This window comes from Oryzias melastigma, linkage group LG20, assembly GCF_002922805.2.
Source record: "Oryzias melastigma strain HK-1 linkage group LG20, ASM292280v2, whole genome shotgun sequence".
NCBI lineage: Eukaryota > Metazoa > Chordata > Actinopteri > Beloniformes > Adrianichthyidae > Oryzias > Oryzias melastigma.
In genome coordinates, this window is record NC_050531.1 from 13,477,354 (window position 1) to 13,494,872 (window position 17,519).

Sequence of the window (17,519 nt, forward strand, 5' to 3'; positions counted from 1 at the left end):
GGATCTTGTGGGAAACCTGAATAATGAATACTGTAAAGTACATTGAATCTTTTTCAACTAAAAAAAATAAAATTACCAGAAAGAATCTTACTTGTAACATTTTTATTTTATATTTTATGTCAAATAATAAATTCTCGCTTTTTTCATTGAATTTTTTTATGATCCAGATGTTATAAACTGTGATCTAACCTTAAAAACCTGTTAATTTGATAGTATTTTAGAAACTCTTAGTATGTACTCTGACATTTGAAGGGGAAATATTAATTTATTAAAACTTGCTTCTACTTTGACATATTTGTAGACAAATTGTGCACAAAACTTAAAGTTTATTTTAAACTGTTCACTTTTGAATTGGTTTCCTTCAGTTTAGCTGAAAATGATCTGTTTTGTTCTTCTTTTTCAAAAATTAGTTAACAGGAAAATCAAATTAAAATTATCTGTGGTTTAGAGCCTAAAAAGAAGGACAGTGTTTGTTATTGGAAAGTGAAATGAAAAAGAAGGAAAGAGGCTACTGCAGCTGTTTTCGGAAATAACCAATCACCAGTTTACAGTAAATATGGTCACAGAAAAGGGTCACATCTCTTATTTGCAGAATGCATGTCAAACATTTTGGGCATTCAGTGCACAAAAATCTGTCTGGGCGAGCTCCTGGTCCACTCTGATCATCGTTTGATCTATTATAAAGTGTTCTCAAGTGAGACAAATTTTAAAAACCTGTTGTTTTCTGGGACATAGTTCCTGCAGAGCAGCAGGAGTTCATTAAATTCACTTCTGGGTTGTGGCAGCACAAGTCCTCCCTCATTTCCCATCATCCCTTTGTTTACACGTTGTTGTCTTGTTGTAATTCACAATTTAAATCAAGAAATACTCAAAAATGCTCAATGTTAGTTATACATGTTTTCCATTAGAGAAAAAAATGTGTTAAAAACACAACTTTCATTTGAGTACCTTTGATCTCTGTAACTGCTTAAAATAAGAAGGAATGATAAATTACTATAAAAACTTTAAACAAAAGTAGAAGAAGTAGAAGTTATTCCATCCAAAAAAGATAGAACCATAACTACAAAGCATAAACAAATACGCACGAGCATAAATGATCTAAAAATAACAATGAAAATAGATCTGGGTCCAGTAGGATTAATCTCTTACTAGAAGACCAATGCAAACCCCACACCCGCGCGCACACGCACGCAGAGATCCCAGTTGCGTCTAATCGGATTAGGTGGCTGTGGGTTAACACACTGGGTTCTCTCTCCGCCCTTCATGGGAATGTGCGCGCAGAGCTGCTTTTACTTTCTGCTTCGGAACCTGTTCAAGTTTCCAGTTTTTTAATCAGATATTGAAACAAAGTTACGGACTAAAAGAGGTTTTTATTTTCAGAACTTCCTCTGGAGCTGCATGGCCGCATGGGCGCAAACTCTGGAGATGACCGACGGTCAGACTTTTACGCGCAACAGTTTCACTTCTAAAACCCTTTGACAGCCACCTAAAACCGATGATTGTGAGTGTTTACTGTCTTCTCTAAGCAATGTGAGGGATTTTTGTTTGCTTTGTTTCCTTGTTGAAGTGATAGTCAGTCACATGCGCGCGCCAAACACTCTCCCCAGAGGACAGTGCCCTGGGTTAGGGGGTTAGATGGTGCTGATCACGGACGAAAGGGATGGAGGAGGCGCCTCATCGGTCCGCGTCAAGCAGCTCCAGCTGCAGAGAAAAGCCGGAGGAAACACCGGACAAATCCACCCAACTATAGCCGAGGAGCCTCTGTCCACTTCCGAGGAGAACTACCTGAGCGCGTACGAGGAGGATGGAGACAGCGAGGAGGACAGCGACGAGTTCGAGGAAGTTGACTTTGAGGACTTGGATGACTGTCGGAGCATCGCCTCGGATGACTCCTTCTACCCTCCGGATGATGCGTTCGCGGACTCGGAGCGCAGTCCGTCTCCGGAGAGCCCGGAGCCGCTGACCCTGTTCCGGGCGTGCTGCAGCAACAACGCGGCGATCGTCCGGATCATGATACGGCACGGAGTGACCAAGGAGGAGGTCAAGGAAACAGACAGGAACAACAGGGTAGAAAACACCTACAGTAACTCCATGATGTTGTCCACACTTGTTGAAAAAGTAAAAAAAAAAAAACTTTTGTGCAACAGTTCACTCAAATAGAGATTTTTTTTAAATTGTATTTAAGGGATGTGGCCCTGTATCCACAAAGTCAGGTGGTGTTGAAATAATTAAGCATATACTTACTTTACTTTACTGACTTATCTGGGATTTCTTAGGCGTTTTCAGGTCAAAAGAAATTAATTTACTGGAAGTTCTGGGAAACAGCATGTTTCAAATGAACACTAGACTCAAAATGTGTGTAAAATATTAAAAGAGACTATGATTATAAACTTTACTTATGATGCTTTTCCATGTAGACCAACTGTAAAGTAACATAGAAACAAAATATGCAGGCTATATGTACACTATAGAGTGGATAGAGTTGATTAAGTGTATAACTTTCAACCCGCTGTTCTTACACTGCTGCTTTTCCAGGTGTGCTGTGTTGTGCAGTTTCAGAATTTACCACAACTGAGCAGAGGTTAAATGCTTTATGAGTAGTTGTTCAAAAAACCACACACAGACAGCTATGAGGCAGCTCTCATAGATGATTTATTTAAAAATACTCAAATGGTTTTCTTACAATACTGTGCTAAATTATGACCTATTTTAAAATTGTTCCCAGTGGTCTTAATTATGATTATGCCGTTTTTAGACGTACTCAAGAACTTTTTCTGGGACGTAGTTTCTCCAAAGCGGCAGTAGTTCTTTATAAATTTGCCGCTGAGTTGGTACAAAGTGAGCCTCCCCTGCTTCCCGACATCCATCTCTCCTGCAGCCCCAAACTACCAATACGGCTGCTGCAAAAATTCCAAGCAATATAAGAGCTAACCAGCTGCACAGTTTTGAGTTAGATGCCGGCTCGGACAAGGAAAACAAAGACGGATCTATTTGTCTGCAAGTGGAAGTGCATTGGAATTTGTGCACTTGGATGTGCAGCAGGGTGCTTGTCGCTTGCTAATCGTAGATTTTGCATCATAAAAACACTCTTTTTCCAACTTAATGTTTTTGTTTGCTCTTGATTCAAAACAATTTTAATAGAGAAATACTCAGAAATCAAATGTCAAGCTTAGTTGTCTTTATATATGCCTCCTCCATTAGAAAATAAATTAAAAACACAAAAAAAATCCACAATTTTTAGCAGAGTGAGTCTTTAACCCTTTAACACTGGAGCTCCAATGTTTATGCTTTTTTATTTACTGTAACTTGTCAATTGTTAGTTCTCCTTCAGAATTTGCTGGAATTACATTGATCGTGTTAATGGTTGAAAAGTAACAGTTCGTTACAGATTTGGTGTTTAAGTATAATTGAAAACGCCTCAGGTGTTAAAGGGTTAAGGCAGAATTCAAGAAGTTCACAAATAAAAAAAAAACAAAACAAAAAGACTTTTACAGATATGCAATAATTTACGGAAATATTTTAAAATTACAAAATCACAGTGTAGATTCTTTATTTTAATCAGATATTATTATTAGTTTCCTAAATGGTCATAAAATGTCATTTCTGCAGCAGAAACTGTCCAGCTTTATCAGAGGAAAAGTTCCATTCTGACCGACGGCTGATTGCCAGCTTTTAAAAATGTTTCTAATTTATGTTACCCATTTGCGTTCTCTGTAATATTTTATTCCATCCATTCAGTTTTTATAGAACACATCCCAGATGACTCTGTGTTACAAACCATCTGTTGCATCACGTTAGCCTTCTGCTAACTCATCAGATTATCATCAGCAGCGTCCGTGAAGACAAACCCCATGATCCTGCTTCACTTGGTAGAGTTGAGAAACCACATTTTCTAATGCATATTCAAATGCATTCTGTGTGTGGTGAGTTTTGTTTCACTGAAGGTCAAGGTTAGAGGTGAGGGTCAGCGAGCTCGGATAAGAATACAGAGTTGTGTTAGGATGGGCAGCTGGCGTAAAACACTCTGCCAAACCAAATACAAATCGGTGATTTGCTGTGGCGACCCCTGAGGGGAAATGCTGAAAGTTGAACAACATTTTGATCTTTTCGGGTGTAAACATTTATCCTGCTGGAGCTAGCTGTGGATTACAAGCCACTGCAAAGCAGGCACATTTACTACTATAAAATACTCATCCAAAGAGGAACATTCAAAAGTGCAGTTATGGTACAGACTATATACTTGTATATATTTGTAGTTTTTGTGGTACAAATATATACTCAGATTACTTTCCAGTGTCCTGTGATGCTGTGAACCAAGCATGCAAATTCAGTCTCAATATAAAATCTGATGCAGATCATTGGTGTTTTTTTGCATCGTGTTTGTCAGAATTTAGTGATCAATATTGCGATGACAACATGATTTATGATACATGAACAAATAGCAAAACAAAAAAAAAAGACTAAGACATCATTTCTATTTTAGTGCAACAGTTTAATTTAATTAAAAGTCAACATAACTTAAAATGTACTACAAATGACTCTACTACGTGTAACATGAAAAGAATCTGATTGGTCAAATGTGTAACAGGCTTGATTTGATGTGTTGATACTTCAAGATTTTATCAGCATGTGTTAAATATTTGGCGCGGTTCTTTTGGGATATCGTGATTACGATCAATTTGTAATTTATTAAAGATAAAGATTAGTAAGAAAGTAAAGATTTTAAGTGTTTTTGTTGCCGTATTGGTAATTTTAGACCTACCACCATCTGATTATTCACTTTTAATTAAGTCATCAGAAAAGGAATGAGTTTTTCAGTCCCAATACAAATCTCTATGCATTATTCTTAAACGTATGTAAAAATATGTATATCATCGTTCTTTGATACTAAGTAAGAATGCTCATTTATAATGATCCATTTTTGTAAAATCACTCTTAAAAAACGCTATAGAAGCATAATATATCATCTACCTTCCACATGTCTGTGGAATTTTAATTAATACCAACCATCTCAAAGTGGATCATAGTAGTGCTCTCAAAATCTCAGTGCCATCATAGCTTGATAAACTGTATTAATCAATATGCTCACACTTTCTTTTCACCAATTTGTGCTAATTGGATTTCTAAGCCTTCATAGGTGTAGCTTTAATGGTTCTAGAAGAGTACATTTAAATGTGCAAACGCCACCTTGCATTTGAACTGTGTTTATAAAAAACAGAAAGTCACTGTAAAGTGCACGCTGTCAAACCTGATTAATTACAACCATAATCTAATTTTCATAAACCGATCTGTTGTTGACATGCATAGAGAGAGTCAACAGCAGAAACGCAGCGCGCTCAATGACAAAAGGTAATGACAGGTTATTATGCAAGTGACAATCAAGTGTCTGTATTTAATTCTGGGAGCATATAGATTAGTGCGTTTCTGTGACTTAAATTGCTTCTGATGTAATGACATAATTTTGTTACAATATTAGCATATTCATGTTTGCATTCGGGATCAGAGTTATCTCGTTTGACTGTTATGAGTGTTGCAATTACTGTGACATCCACAACCACACTAGATAGAAGTTTGTGTATTTCCTTTAGAGCCAATGTGGGAAATAACAATATTAGGACACAAAAAACTCACGAAAACTCAGTAGTTACAATTAAAACAATAAAATTGACTGAAAAAAGCTTGAATTGAAGTCTGTTGATCAACACCAACAGTCAACTGAGGGGTTGAACAAGGCGATGGCACCCAGCCCTGCAGATGACAGCAAGAACAATCCTGTTAGTGAAGGCTGACAAGTGGAAAAATCAAAGCAACAGTCATACACATCTGATTTGATACAGCCAAGTGAAAGCTCAACAGCAGACAGAAATACATTTAACAGGGAGTTCATTGACAGACACGTGGCCTGCTGAAATGTGTGTCAGTGGGGCTTCGGATGTGTGCAGCACAAGCCGATTTAGAGCCTGTGTGAGAGCGCGCATGTTCTTAAACACAAATGCAATCCATAAAGTAGATGCGACTGTTTGTGCAGGAAATCAGATTGTCTCAAAAAGTTAGTTCCCATTTAGGAGTATTCACAGTTTGCTTAGAATCTTTGTGATTTTGTGTACTTTTAGCCATTCAAGAGCATTTTGCAAACTTTAACAGCAACATATTGGGAAAAAAAAATATTTCCCCTTAACTGGTAGGCATTTGATTGATTAAATGATTTGAACCAACTTAAAAAAAAAGCAAAAACTGATCTTTTTCTCTTCAAAAAGTGAGTGCCAATCTCAACAAAAAAGTAATTGTAAGTGCTACACTGTATATACCATTTTTTCCATCCTTGTTAGGAAAAGTTCAAGATTTCCACATGAAAACAGATCACCTACCTTGTCCCCCCACCTCCTCCTGCTCTCTGTTTCATTTGAACTTGTGGGGTTAAGCCTTTCTATTCCTAGCTCTGGATTTTCTCCAGATTACTCTGTGTGTGCATGTGCATGAGAGTTTGTGTGACATTAGGCTTGAATAGCCCTGTACTGCACTCAAACATTTGTTTACATGACAACCAAAGTGTGTGCACATTCAATGTTGTCAGCATTTACGGGAGAAAAATGTCCCAAAATACACCAGGAAAAGTGGAGAACTTCTAACGCTCTTACTGTTTTTAACCCTAAATTCCTTAATATTTGATAAACACACATTTCTGACACGCCTATATCTCATTTGCATGATCCAAACTTTCCTCAAAACCCTTTGGATATAACTTTGTCCATGTTTTCTGCCTTGTAGTTCATTATCATTCCACTAGGGGCAGTAGAAGGGCTTTTCCTGCTCATTTCAAAATGGCTGCCCCCATGAAATCTCAAAAACACTTTTGGCGGGAAAAAGTTGAGCTAATTTTACAAAATGTATGGAGAGAATAAATAAACTATTGTTATTAATATTCAATGGCTACTTGCTATATTGAAATAATCCAAATTGTGTTCACAATTATTGTTATTACTATTATTTTTTGTGTCTAAGAGTTTATTGTAATTCAGACAATAGGTTGTACTTCTCCCCTGTTTTTTTTATTTTTTTTTTATTTTTATATAACATATATATATATATATATTCATTTTTACAAAAAACAAGACTTATGCCTGAAAAAAGACAAGAGTATAATATAACAAACAGAACAAAAGAACATCAGTAAGTAAAGATGATGATAGATACACAAACAAACAAAAGAAAACATATATTAGAGTATTAAAAAAATAAAAAAATATTTATGTATTTGTGTCTTTTATAATAAGTTCACACCACATTAAAAATGGGTTAATTAAATTTGAAACAGTGGGTTAAAAAGGTGGTTGTTTTTTTTTTTACCTGTACACTCATGTCATTTTTTTTTTTTTTTTGCGTCTTACAATAACAAAAACTTACAACATGACCTAAGGTGTTACAACTGATACTGTCTATATCTAATCAAAAAATGATACTGAAATATCAATATTTGATATTTGCAGATTTCTTTAAAGAGTTAAAAACATATTGATTAAAGAAAATAAAGTATTTTCAATTAATTGGTGTAGTTGGCCTTACAGGGTTAAACAAGCTAAATGGGAAATATTTATCAAACACGTTGTTCAAATCTTCTCAAAAGTAGAAGATGTCTACAAAGATATTCCAAGATTAAGTCATGCAATGTCTGAAAAAATAAATGGACAAATTATAAAGAATTTGTTAAAAGACTTTCACAGCTTTTTATGGGTGAGGAAAATCAGAAACAAGTGCAGAAAAAACCTGAACTCCCTCACTGACAGCCCTGCAGTTAACAGGGTGAGATAGTTGCTATCTCTGCTAGTGCCAATCTAAATGCATGCATGCTAGGTTCACTGATGATTCCAAATTGACCTGTAGGCATGAGTGCATATGGGTGTTTGCGTGCCCTGGCTCCGTACAGGATGTACCCTACCGATCTGTACAGGATCTCCTCTGGTTTGCAGCTCTGTGACAGCTGGCAAGGTTCCATTCCCCTCAATTCTGAACAAAATGACTTGTTTAGTTTAGCTGCTAGGTTTAACAATGAGTGGCACAGATCTTTTGCTTTGTTGCAAAAAAATCTTACATCTCCATCAACATGGAAGTGTGATGCAAGCACAGTTTTTTTTTTCAATCTTTACTAGACTTCAATCTCCAGATAAAGTGATGGAGAGGTTTTCAAACTGCTATGCTGCAATTCATCATTTTTTTTAACCTTCACTCTTCTAAATGACTGGATACAATTGATTTGTCAGTCAGTCAGGTGGTATTACTTTCTATGTTGTTTATTTTTTGCACATGAAGCATTTTTTTTTTCAAGGAATACCCATCTGTTTCAATGCTTGCTGAGCATTTTCTTCCCTGTTATGCCTGCAGCCATAGAGTTTACCATAAAAATGTGCTGGATAAAATAAAATTAAAAAATCACAGAGACTAAAACAAATAAAATAAAATAAAAGTTTGGATGTGTGTGCTTGTGAGGCAAATTGCAAGTCAGACCACTTAAATTGCTCCAGACAAGCTGCAGGGCATGGGGTTTCTGTAAATCACAGCAAGGCTGGAGGGTTGCCAGCAGAATGTGTGTTTGTGTGTGTTTGTGTGATTGTGGCAGAGACAAGGTTTACAGGAGAGTGTCTAAGCAGATGGAATTATCAGAAGCCGTGCCAGTTGAAGGGAGAGTCTTGCTGGCAGTCCAGCAGCTACTCCACAGAACTCTTGTGTGACCTTTCACCTCAGTCTGACAACATTAGTGTGATTACATCACTGGATGGCCGACAGCCAGTCTTGTTTACAGGTCAGTTTGGATTACAGGTAAACCACTGTTTACATCCTATGAATTCTGCAAGGTACTGTAAGCTGTTAAGACACAGATCACAAAATTTAACAAAAATACTTTCTTAACGTTTATCTTTTTATATAAACCTTGTGATTAAATCGCATAAAATCAGAGTTGACTGAAATCCAATAAAGACTATAGTTTTTAAACGTATCGCTGCTGGGATCACTGTATCAAGATGACACCCTGTGCCCAAAATGAAAGCTGAAAAATGAGCATGAGGTGGGAAGTAATAGGAAGATTTTAAGAGTGATTTTAAGAGAACATTGTGTTACTGACAGCATGGCACATGAATCTAATCTGCCCAGGGAATATTAAAATCTGGAACATTTTGTGACGACTTACTTTAATATCATAATATTTATCCATTATTCTCCCTGGAAGAGTTCTTTCTTATGGTTTTAATTAAATTTGCACAAAGAAGTTTTAATACATTGATATGACTCCATAAATCTCCTCTGTTCAGTCGGGGATTTAAGATATCGCAGAGGTGAAATCTGTTCCAGTTACTAGGCGTTAACACCCAAAATTTGCCGTAACCTGGAGAATCATCACTGAATACTGTACTTTTTAGGTACTTTTTAATGAGCTTAAATATTAAGAGGATTCTTAAGTTGTTGAAAAAATATGAAAAGCAACTTGCTATAGAAAAGAGACAAATATGTGTCATGCTACATCTGCCAAAATGTAAATTCAAATGATCAGTTATCTGTTTTATAACCTTCTTAACATTTGTCCTTTGAGAGTAACATGAAATAGCTCATCATTGCATTAAGACATCACACACAATAAGTAAGAATTAAGATGAAGGATACAACAAAACATATATTTTTACAAGTTTTTTTTCACTCCTGACAATCACTTAAGGCAGAAAAACTAACTAAAAACTATCTAAAACTATCTAACTAACTTAAGAAAAGAGGATATTTATTCCATGAGTTCATTTATAAAATATATACAAAATGCAACATCCAAACAATGATGCACACAGTCTTGAAGAGTCCATGTCCTGTTTCCTACATTGCATTAACATGTAAAAATTGTATGTCAGTGTTGGATCAGATCACATTTTGACCATTTAGATCACATATGTCAAAGTCAAGGCCCTGGGGCCGGATCCGGCCCGCCTGGTAATTATATCCGGCCCTCCAGATCATTTTATTTTATTTTTATTAATGGACATTTGTCTCATGCTTGTTTCTACAAAATATATTTTTTGAAGAGTAAAAAATAGAAAGTTATTTAAGTTATAAGTTGATTTATACTGAAACAATATTTCTGCCTGTTTAATTCATAGTTATGTTAAAAAGTTTAAAATTTTAAAAATTTTAGTTATAGTGTGTTTGATAAATGTCAGTATCGTCAAAACACCCTCCCTGTTCAAATAAATATTAAATAAATACAAATCTAATATCAATCAGAATTACTGAAAAAAATTACCGGTAATACTCATTCAAAAGCTGTATTTTTTCTTTTATTGCTTCCATAATTTGATTCAATTGTCCATGTGTAGGAATAGAATATATTGCATCTGAATGTCTTCTATTCTGTCAAAAAATATGTATTTTTTTACATTTTGAGTGTAATTATTACTTCAGAAAATGTTCACTAAATTTCACTGATTCAAATCTTTGTCTTGTCTGAGACACATTTTGGAAAGTTTACAACTTTTAGCAGAAGCTTTCCAAATTCCCATGCTCATGAATTCACACTCAGAGACTAAAATCCGCACATTTGTTCCCCTATGTATGAAAAGATCGCTATTCTGGCTTGGACACAGGTGTAAAAACACATCACCTAAAAGTACACAGTTTGTCAGTGAAACCAGATATCAATTCCATTGAGAATCCGTAAATCACACTTTGTAAATTCTAAAATCTTTTTGATTTTAACTTTAAATTGTTGCTTCTTTCTCTTCTCTGGTCCATTTTTCTGCTCAGACAGGACTTTTGATAGCGTGTTACCAAGGATTTGTGGACGTTGTGGTAGCTCTGTCTCAGTGTCCATACCTGGATGTCAACTGGCAGGACAGCGAGGGAAACACCGCCCTGATCACCGCCGCACAAGCAGGTAACACAAACAGACACAACCTGGCAATTTAGTGTTACATTAGGCTTAGTGGTGTGCTCACAGATGCTGACAGGCTGCAGCAAGGTGCTGCTTGACGTGTGCAGATATAACTCACACAGTTTGGTACAAGTGCTTACACAGACCAAAAACTTTCCACTCCTGCCACCAATGCTCGAACAAAAGTGATGAGTTTGTCATTTGCGCAGTGAAATGAATGTTTTTTTTTTTTCTTTCCAAGACGATTTTAGGTCACTCTTGTTGTTATTTCGGCTCTGACCCTCAGTAATTGTTGTTTACCCGTCTGTTTCTAAAGGCCACATAACAATCACCAACTATCTGCTCAACTACTACTCTGGGTTGGACATAGAGAGAAGAAACTGCCATGGCTTCACCCCTCTGATGAAAGCTGCCATGCAGGGCAGGCTGGAATGTGTGCGCGCACTGATGCTGGCAGGTGAGCAAAACATGTAATTACACCAAATGTTCTGCCTCAACAGAAACGGGACGGTGCAGGAAAACAGTAAACAGTAGGTAATATTTCAGCAGGAGACAAGCAATAAAGACAAAAGAAAACTACAAATATTTTTTGCAAGATTGCGATTTTATTATATAAAAAATATTTAAAACCCATTTAATTAGGTTTAGTAAGTCGGCTTTTTATTGTAAAATATTAAAGATGATTATTATTACACTAAAAAAATATTTATTTCCCTCCATATATTCATCTTTTGCCACATTCACACTAGACATGTTCAAGAATGCACTAAATGCAGGTTCTTGAATGCATGTTCACACTGGACAAGCAGGGAGGGGCTATTTCTTCTTCTTTATCTATTGTTTACTAGTGTATATCTGCCACCTACATATGGAAGAGGCTCAGTGCGAAATGTCAAAGTGGTTCAAATCTCACACATTTTTCTCCAGGCTTTTTTTTCACAGCTCTATTCCTATATATAAAAGACTGAGTGTCATTTAATTTACTCCAGAATTAATTTCTTCTCCATCATGAAATTTTCCATGCCCTTTAATAACAGATTAAACCTAATAACCCACATTTTTTTTCCATCATAACTTATATCTGTGAAGCCAATGGAACATTTTCAGTGCAGATTTTTAACGTTCCGTTCATAAACTGTCTCGGTGAGAGTTTTATGTTCTCAGAACAGTTTCTTCCTAAACCTTCCCAACATAGTTTTGAGCTCATACAGCATGTCTGAGTTCCACATTCTGTATTTTCACTTTGATTCCACCAGGAGCTTCCTTGGATGCAAGGGATTTTGGTCGCAACCTGACTGCCAGAGAATGGGCCATGTTCACGGGACGCTACGAAACGGCTTGGATGATGATGCGTCTGATGGAGCGCCCATGCCCGTACCAGTTCTGTGACACCTACAGGTAAAACTCACACCTGGATGTCTTCCCAATTGTTTTATATACAGAGATGTAGTTGAATACAACTCATCACATTGAAGTTTTGTCCACAAAAACTTTTAGTTTTTTTCCAAAGTTTTTCTTTATTTAGGAGGTTAAGCAAAGTAAGGACAGAAAAAACACTAGAGCAGCTTTTACCCCGCTACAATAAACATGTTAAATGAAACCTAAAATTAATATGAGGTGCTGTTTGTGAATCTGCAAAATAAAATTTTAACATAAACTTGTTTTAGGAGAAAAAAAACAAGTCTAATTTTTTCAGATTCCTATTTTCACTTTTCAAATTAATGTTTTATTTACTAACTAAATATTTAGTTAGCAAGATAAATATTTAACTGTAAGCTAAAGATTTAGCTTACAAACTAAATATTTAATTTTATGAAATTAAGCATTTAATTTGAACGTTAAATATTCAGATCTGATCTAATTATTTATTTTCCAAACTAAATATTACATTTTTGTAACTAAATATTTAGTTTTTAATTATAATTAATCTGGGATCTAAATGTTTAGTTTGTAACTAAATATTAAGCAAAAAAAAGTTACATAAAAAAAGTTAAAAACTAAATATTTAGTTTAAATAAAAGATATTAAGCAAAAAACAAAACAAAAAACAAAATAAATAGTTAAAATTTAGTTTTAAACTACTAAAAAGTACTAGTTTAAAAAACTAAATGTTTAGTTTAAAACTAATTCTTTAGATTGGATTTCAATATTAAGCTAAAAACCAAATATTAAGCAAAAAAACTTAAATATAAATAGTTAAAAAGTAAATATTTAGTTCAAAACTAAATATTTAGTTTGGATTTCAATATTTAGCTAAAAACTAAATATTAAGGAAAAAAACTTAAATATAAATAGTTAAAAAGTAAATATTTAGTTTAAAACTAAATATTTAGATCCAAGTTAAATATGTATAAAAAATCTAAATATTAAGAAAAAAAAATTAAATAAATTGTTAAAAAATTAAATATTTAGTTTTAAGCTAAATATTAAGCTTGGATCTAAATATTTAGTTAAAACTAAATCCTTAGCTTGGATCTAGATACTTAATTAAAAACTAAATATTAAGCAAAATAAATAAATAACTGAATAGTTAAACCTAAATACTTAGTTTAAAACTTTAGTTTTCAACTAAATATTTTGTAAGAGAACCAAATATTTAGTTATAAAACATAAATATTTATTTTGGAAAACAAATATTTAGATCAGATTTAAATATTTAATGTGCAAATTAAATGTTCAATTTCAACAAATTAAATATTTAGTTTGTAAGCTAAATATGAAATTTTAAAATAAGTATTTAGGTAGTAAAACATTTATAAATGCATTTCTTTAAAAGTTGATAATATGCATTTGAAAAACGAGACATGTTTTTTTATTATTTATTCTGGTTTTGCAATTATTAATAATCAATCCTGATTTTTTTTTTTTTTATATACCTAATGCACTTTTATTTGGCAACACATTTAATTCCAACTTTAATTTTCTTCTTTTAAGTGGCTGAATGATGTACTTTTCATGTATTTTTATGTTTTATTTTTGGACATAAGTTTTACTGTGACAAATCATTACTTTTATGTATATACTGTATGTTGCCCGGACCAGAGAGTGCTTTTTGAGTTTAGTTGTTCCAGTGACAGTGACAATAATGCTCACATTTCCTCCATCTAGTTTGGAGTGGCCTCCGCTGGCTTCTCTTGCGATCAAAGCTCAGGAGCCCCGTGGTTGCCTGAAGCGCCTGTCAGACACGGTGCGCAACATCTTCAACATTGCAAATGTCACCAATCCAGAGGACGAAGGTGTGATTGATCACATGGTGACCGTTACAACTGCCATGAGGAGCCCTTTTATTGCAGTAGCGTGTCGCTCTGTGAGTAAATCTTGAAAGACGCTGTTAAATTAATTGACAGGTAGCAACTATTGATGTCTAATGGAAGCTGTTGGGTTTATTTCAGGTGTGTCCCGACAGTCCTCCCAGTGTGGGGAAACGTCGCTACGCAGTTCCAGAGATTCTCCGGCAGCAGCGGGCCAAGGAGCTCCGCTCCACCAACCCAGACAGAGTGGACAGCCACCTCAAACTCTTCCAAAACTCGCGGGTCACTCTGGTGGCCAGAAGTGCAGATGACCGCCGAGCCAGCCTTCAAGTTCAGAGATTGGTGCCTCGACATAGGAGTTCCAGTCTTGGAATGGTAGCCTACAACCAAGCCCTGGAGCTCAGGAGAACCAGCCTGTTACCCATGCACATGATGTTGAGGCGGAGTAGCGTCAGACCGGGCCTCAGCATCCCCAAAGTAAGGGTGTCCAAGGCCCCCACACTCACGACCGAACCCATGAACATGCGGAGGAAGAGCAGTGCCAGAGAAGGAGGGGTGGAGCTGCTGCAACTCCCAAAGTGGCGGTACAAGGAGCTGAAAGAGGAGAGACGGAAAGCAGAGGAGGCTGAGAGGCGGAAGCTGGAGGCTGCAACCAGGAGACACATCGCTGTCGGAAAGAGGAAATAGTTCAGTCATCTCAGGGAACTTTTTGTCCTTTAACCCACAAAGTGACAGAACATTGACAAGCCATAAAGCCCGAGTGGATTGACTGTACAGTATGGATTCTGTGCTCAGGATGCATTTTGAATCACCCACAATGTGTGTTAGACCATCTCTGAGTGACTTCCACAGCATTAGTGCTCGCTGCTCAGCATCCTTTTTAATGTCAGTGAATACCCAAAAGATTTTATACTTGAAATGTTATATATTATTTTTAATATTTATTGCTTTTTAACAAAAGGCAGACAATGCAATTTATTGGGGAAACTTACTCTCACAGAAAAGCTTTTTCATATTTTGCTTGATTCAGAACATTTTAGGTGAATTTATAAATTGGCTTAAATACCAAATATGTGAGTACTGACATTTACAATACATTTATTTTTATTATGCTTTTTGTTTAGAAAAATGATTTGGAAATGTCTGAATGTATTTTGCATAAACATGTATTAATTTATAGAAATATTAATGCTTTTTACTTTTTTTAAACTAAATAATGCTGTTTATGTCCAAAACAAATGTGCTTCCAACAAATGTTTACATAAAAAAATTCTTATAATGCAAATCCAAATGATAGAAACTAACAGTTATGCAATGAGTTTAATGCACAATTTGTGTGTGTTTTTGTGTCACCAGCAATAAAATCTTTAAATTAACAAAAAAAACATGTTAATTTTTGAAAAACGGACTTAAGTCGATGTGACATCTAATTAACAGTGAGATATAGAGCTAATTAAAAGCAGCCAAACTATTGTAGAGCATGAAGTCGGTCTCTAGTTTGATCATTAGAACTGTGAAAACAATAAGGGCAAAAAAAATAACCTTGATTTAAACACACTGAGTCACAGGGAGAGCAGCAACGCAACATTGTCTGGAATTTTGAGAGCACAATTTCACGCTCCTTACTCCTCATGGTGATTGCAGTTTAAGTGCTATTCAAGAGAGTGTGTCTAATATACATGGTGATGAGTTGCTAAGGGGTTACAAGGGCTCTGCAAGGCCAAATGGTTTCTTCAAATAAACTTCATTGACTTCACAGTGGCTCAGACGCTGCCCAGAGGAAATCTTCTGAACATGTCCAAAGATGAGCACATTCCCAAAGCCTTCTGGGAATTTTCAAGTGCCTGCAGGAATACAATCTTTAACGCAGGAAAAATACTTATGCAAATACACATTTTAGAGTTAATCGTGCATCTGAAAATTAAGGAAGAATATTTTATTCACAAGACAAATGAATGAGACCTGACAATGTGCGTGTTAGGGAGGGACACAGAACCTTTTAGTCCCCTGGATGCATCAGACAATATTTAGGTCATCGCGGCTCCAGCAGCTGTTGGCTTAGACTGCATTATGAAACGCCGTGAGGCTTGGTCAGCGTTTTATGATCAGCTCTGCACCGCCTGCTCCACAAAAGGCGACTTAAAGGAAACTGGAAGCTGCAAAAGGAAAAAAAGAGCAATAATATGACAGCTTTTACTGTTGACCACACAAACAAACAAGAGTGACCCCATTCTGAGTGTTCAACCTTTACAAGGTGGTTATAAACAAGTGCAAACGAGGGAAATATTTATCTACCGCCATCTGCTGGCCAATTTTGGTATTTTTTTTAACTTACACATTCAACTTCTCATTGATTAAAAACTCTGATTACACACATGATTATTAGTATTTTTTGGGGGCGGGGGAGGATGGTCATACACTTGTAAATAAATACACCTACACTTAGTTTTTTTTTATTTTTTTACAACTTAAACTCTTGTCATCTCAATGTCTACCTAAAACTTTCCAAGTAGTATGTCTGTAATGAAGTGCCACATTGCAAAAAGTTGAACTTTAAGAAACTTTTAATGTTAAGAAAATTATATTTTTTTATGTCTTATTTTCTGTCTTGCAAAACAAAACATTTTTATTAGCAAAATTATTTTTGTTCACAAAACATGTCTTAGGGACTTACTAAAATATTTTTCTTAAAATAAGAATTCTAGGTAATCTATTTTCTTATCCCAATGGCTTTTTTTGTTTGTTAAATATGAGGTAAGAATTTTTTATCTGTTGGGTTTGTTTTTGCAGTGCAGAACTCTTATTAAAGTTTCTGCACATGCCTCTCCTTCACTTCATTTTTTTTAATTTATAATATTTATTCTGCAGTTTAAATATACTCTTTTTTTGTTAGACAAACTATAAGAAGTACAATTTCATTCCTAGACATAAAAAAAGCAAGAATATAAGCACATGACTTAGGAAACTTTTACTTCACCAATAAAATGACACATAAAATCCCTGGCAAATTCAAATATATAAATCTCCCGGCTTATAATACAATGTTGTAATAATGGGGTTGATTGTGTTACTAAAATGATGAGAAATGTTATTCTAATCCAGGGGTCTGCAACTTTTAATGCTACACTGAAAAAAGTAAAACATTGAATTAATTAGCAAAATTTCTTTAATGTAAAATTATCATTATTTTTTATTAAATTAATATTTTGAGTTGATGGCTTACTCAACCTAAAAATGTAATTTGATAAAAACTATTATTTTTAAATGTAACAAGCTACAGAGCTTTTGTTAATTAATCCAGTGTTTCACTTTTTACAGTATACGTCAAACATTTATTTAAACCATTTATTTATTAAATGTAC

General features: G+C 35.0%; 1 protein-coding gene across 1 annotated transcript; it reads left to right on the plus strand.

Moving 5' to 3' along the window:
• Positions 1-875: 875 nt before the first annotated feature.
• On the plus strand, positions 876-15,542 carry ankrd33ba (ankyrin repeat domain 33ba). Its single transcript, XM_024279710.2, has 6 exons — positions 876-2,067; positions 10,780-10,909; positions 11,223-11,363; positions 12,163-12,304; positions 14,015-14,213; positions 14,299-15,542. The coding sequence occupies exons 1-6, from the start codon at positions 1,636-1,638 to the stop codon at positions 14,842-14,844; spliced, it is 1,590 nt and encodes a 529-aa protein (XP_024135478.1). The 5' UTR covers positions 876-1,635; the 3' UTR covers positions 14,845-15,542.
• The last annotated feature ends 1,977 nt before the right edge of the window (positions 15,543-17,519 follow it).

Excerpts from the sequence above, each read along its gene's own strand:
- ankrd33ba (XM_024279710.2), top strand. The coding sequence starts at position 1,636 with ATGGTGCTGATCACGGACGAAAGGGATGGAGGAGGCGCCTCATCGGTC. Across the intron at positions 12,305-14,014 it reads CAGTTCTGTGACACCTACAG|TTTGGAGTGGCCTCCGCTGG; the intron begins GTAAAACTCACA and ends TCCTCCATCTAG. Across the intron at positions 14,214-14,298 it reads TTGCAGTAGCGTGTCGCTCT|GTGTGTCCCGACAGTCCTCC; the intron begins GTGAGTAAATCT and ends GGTTTATTTCAG.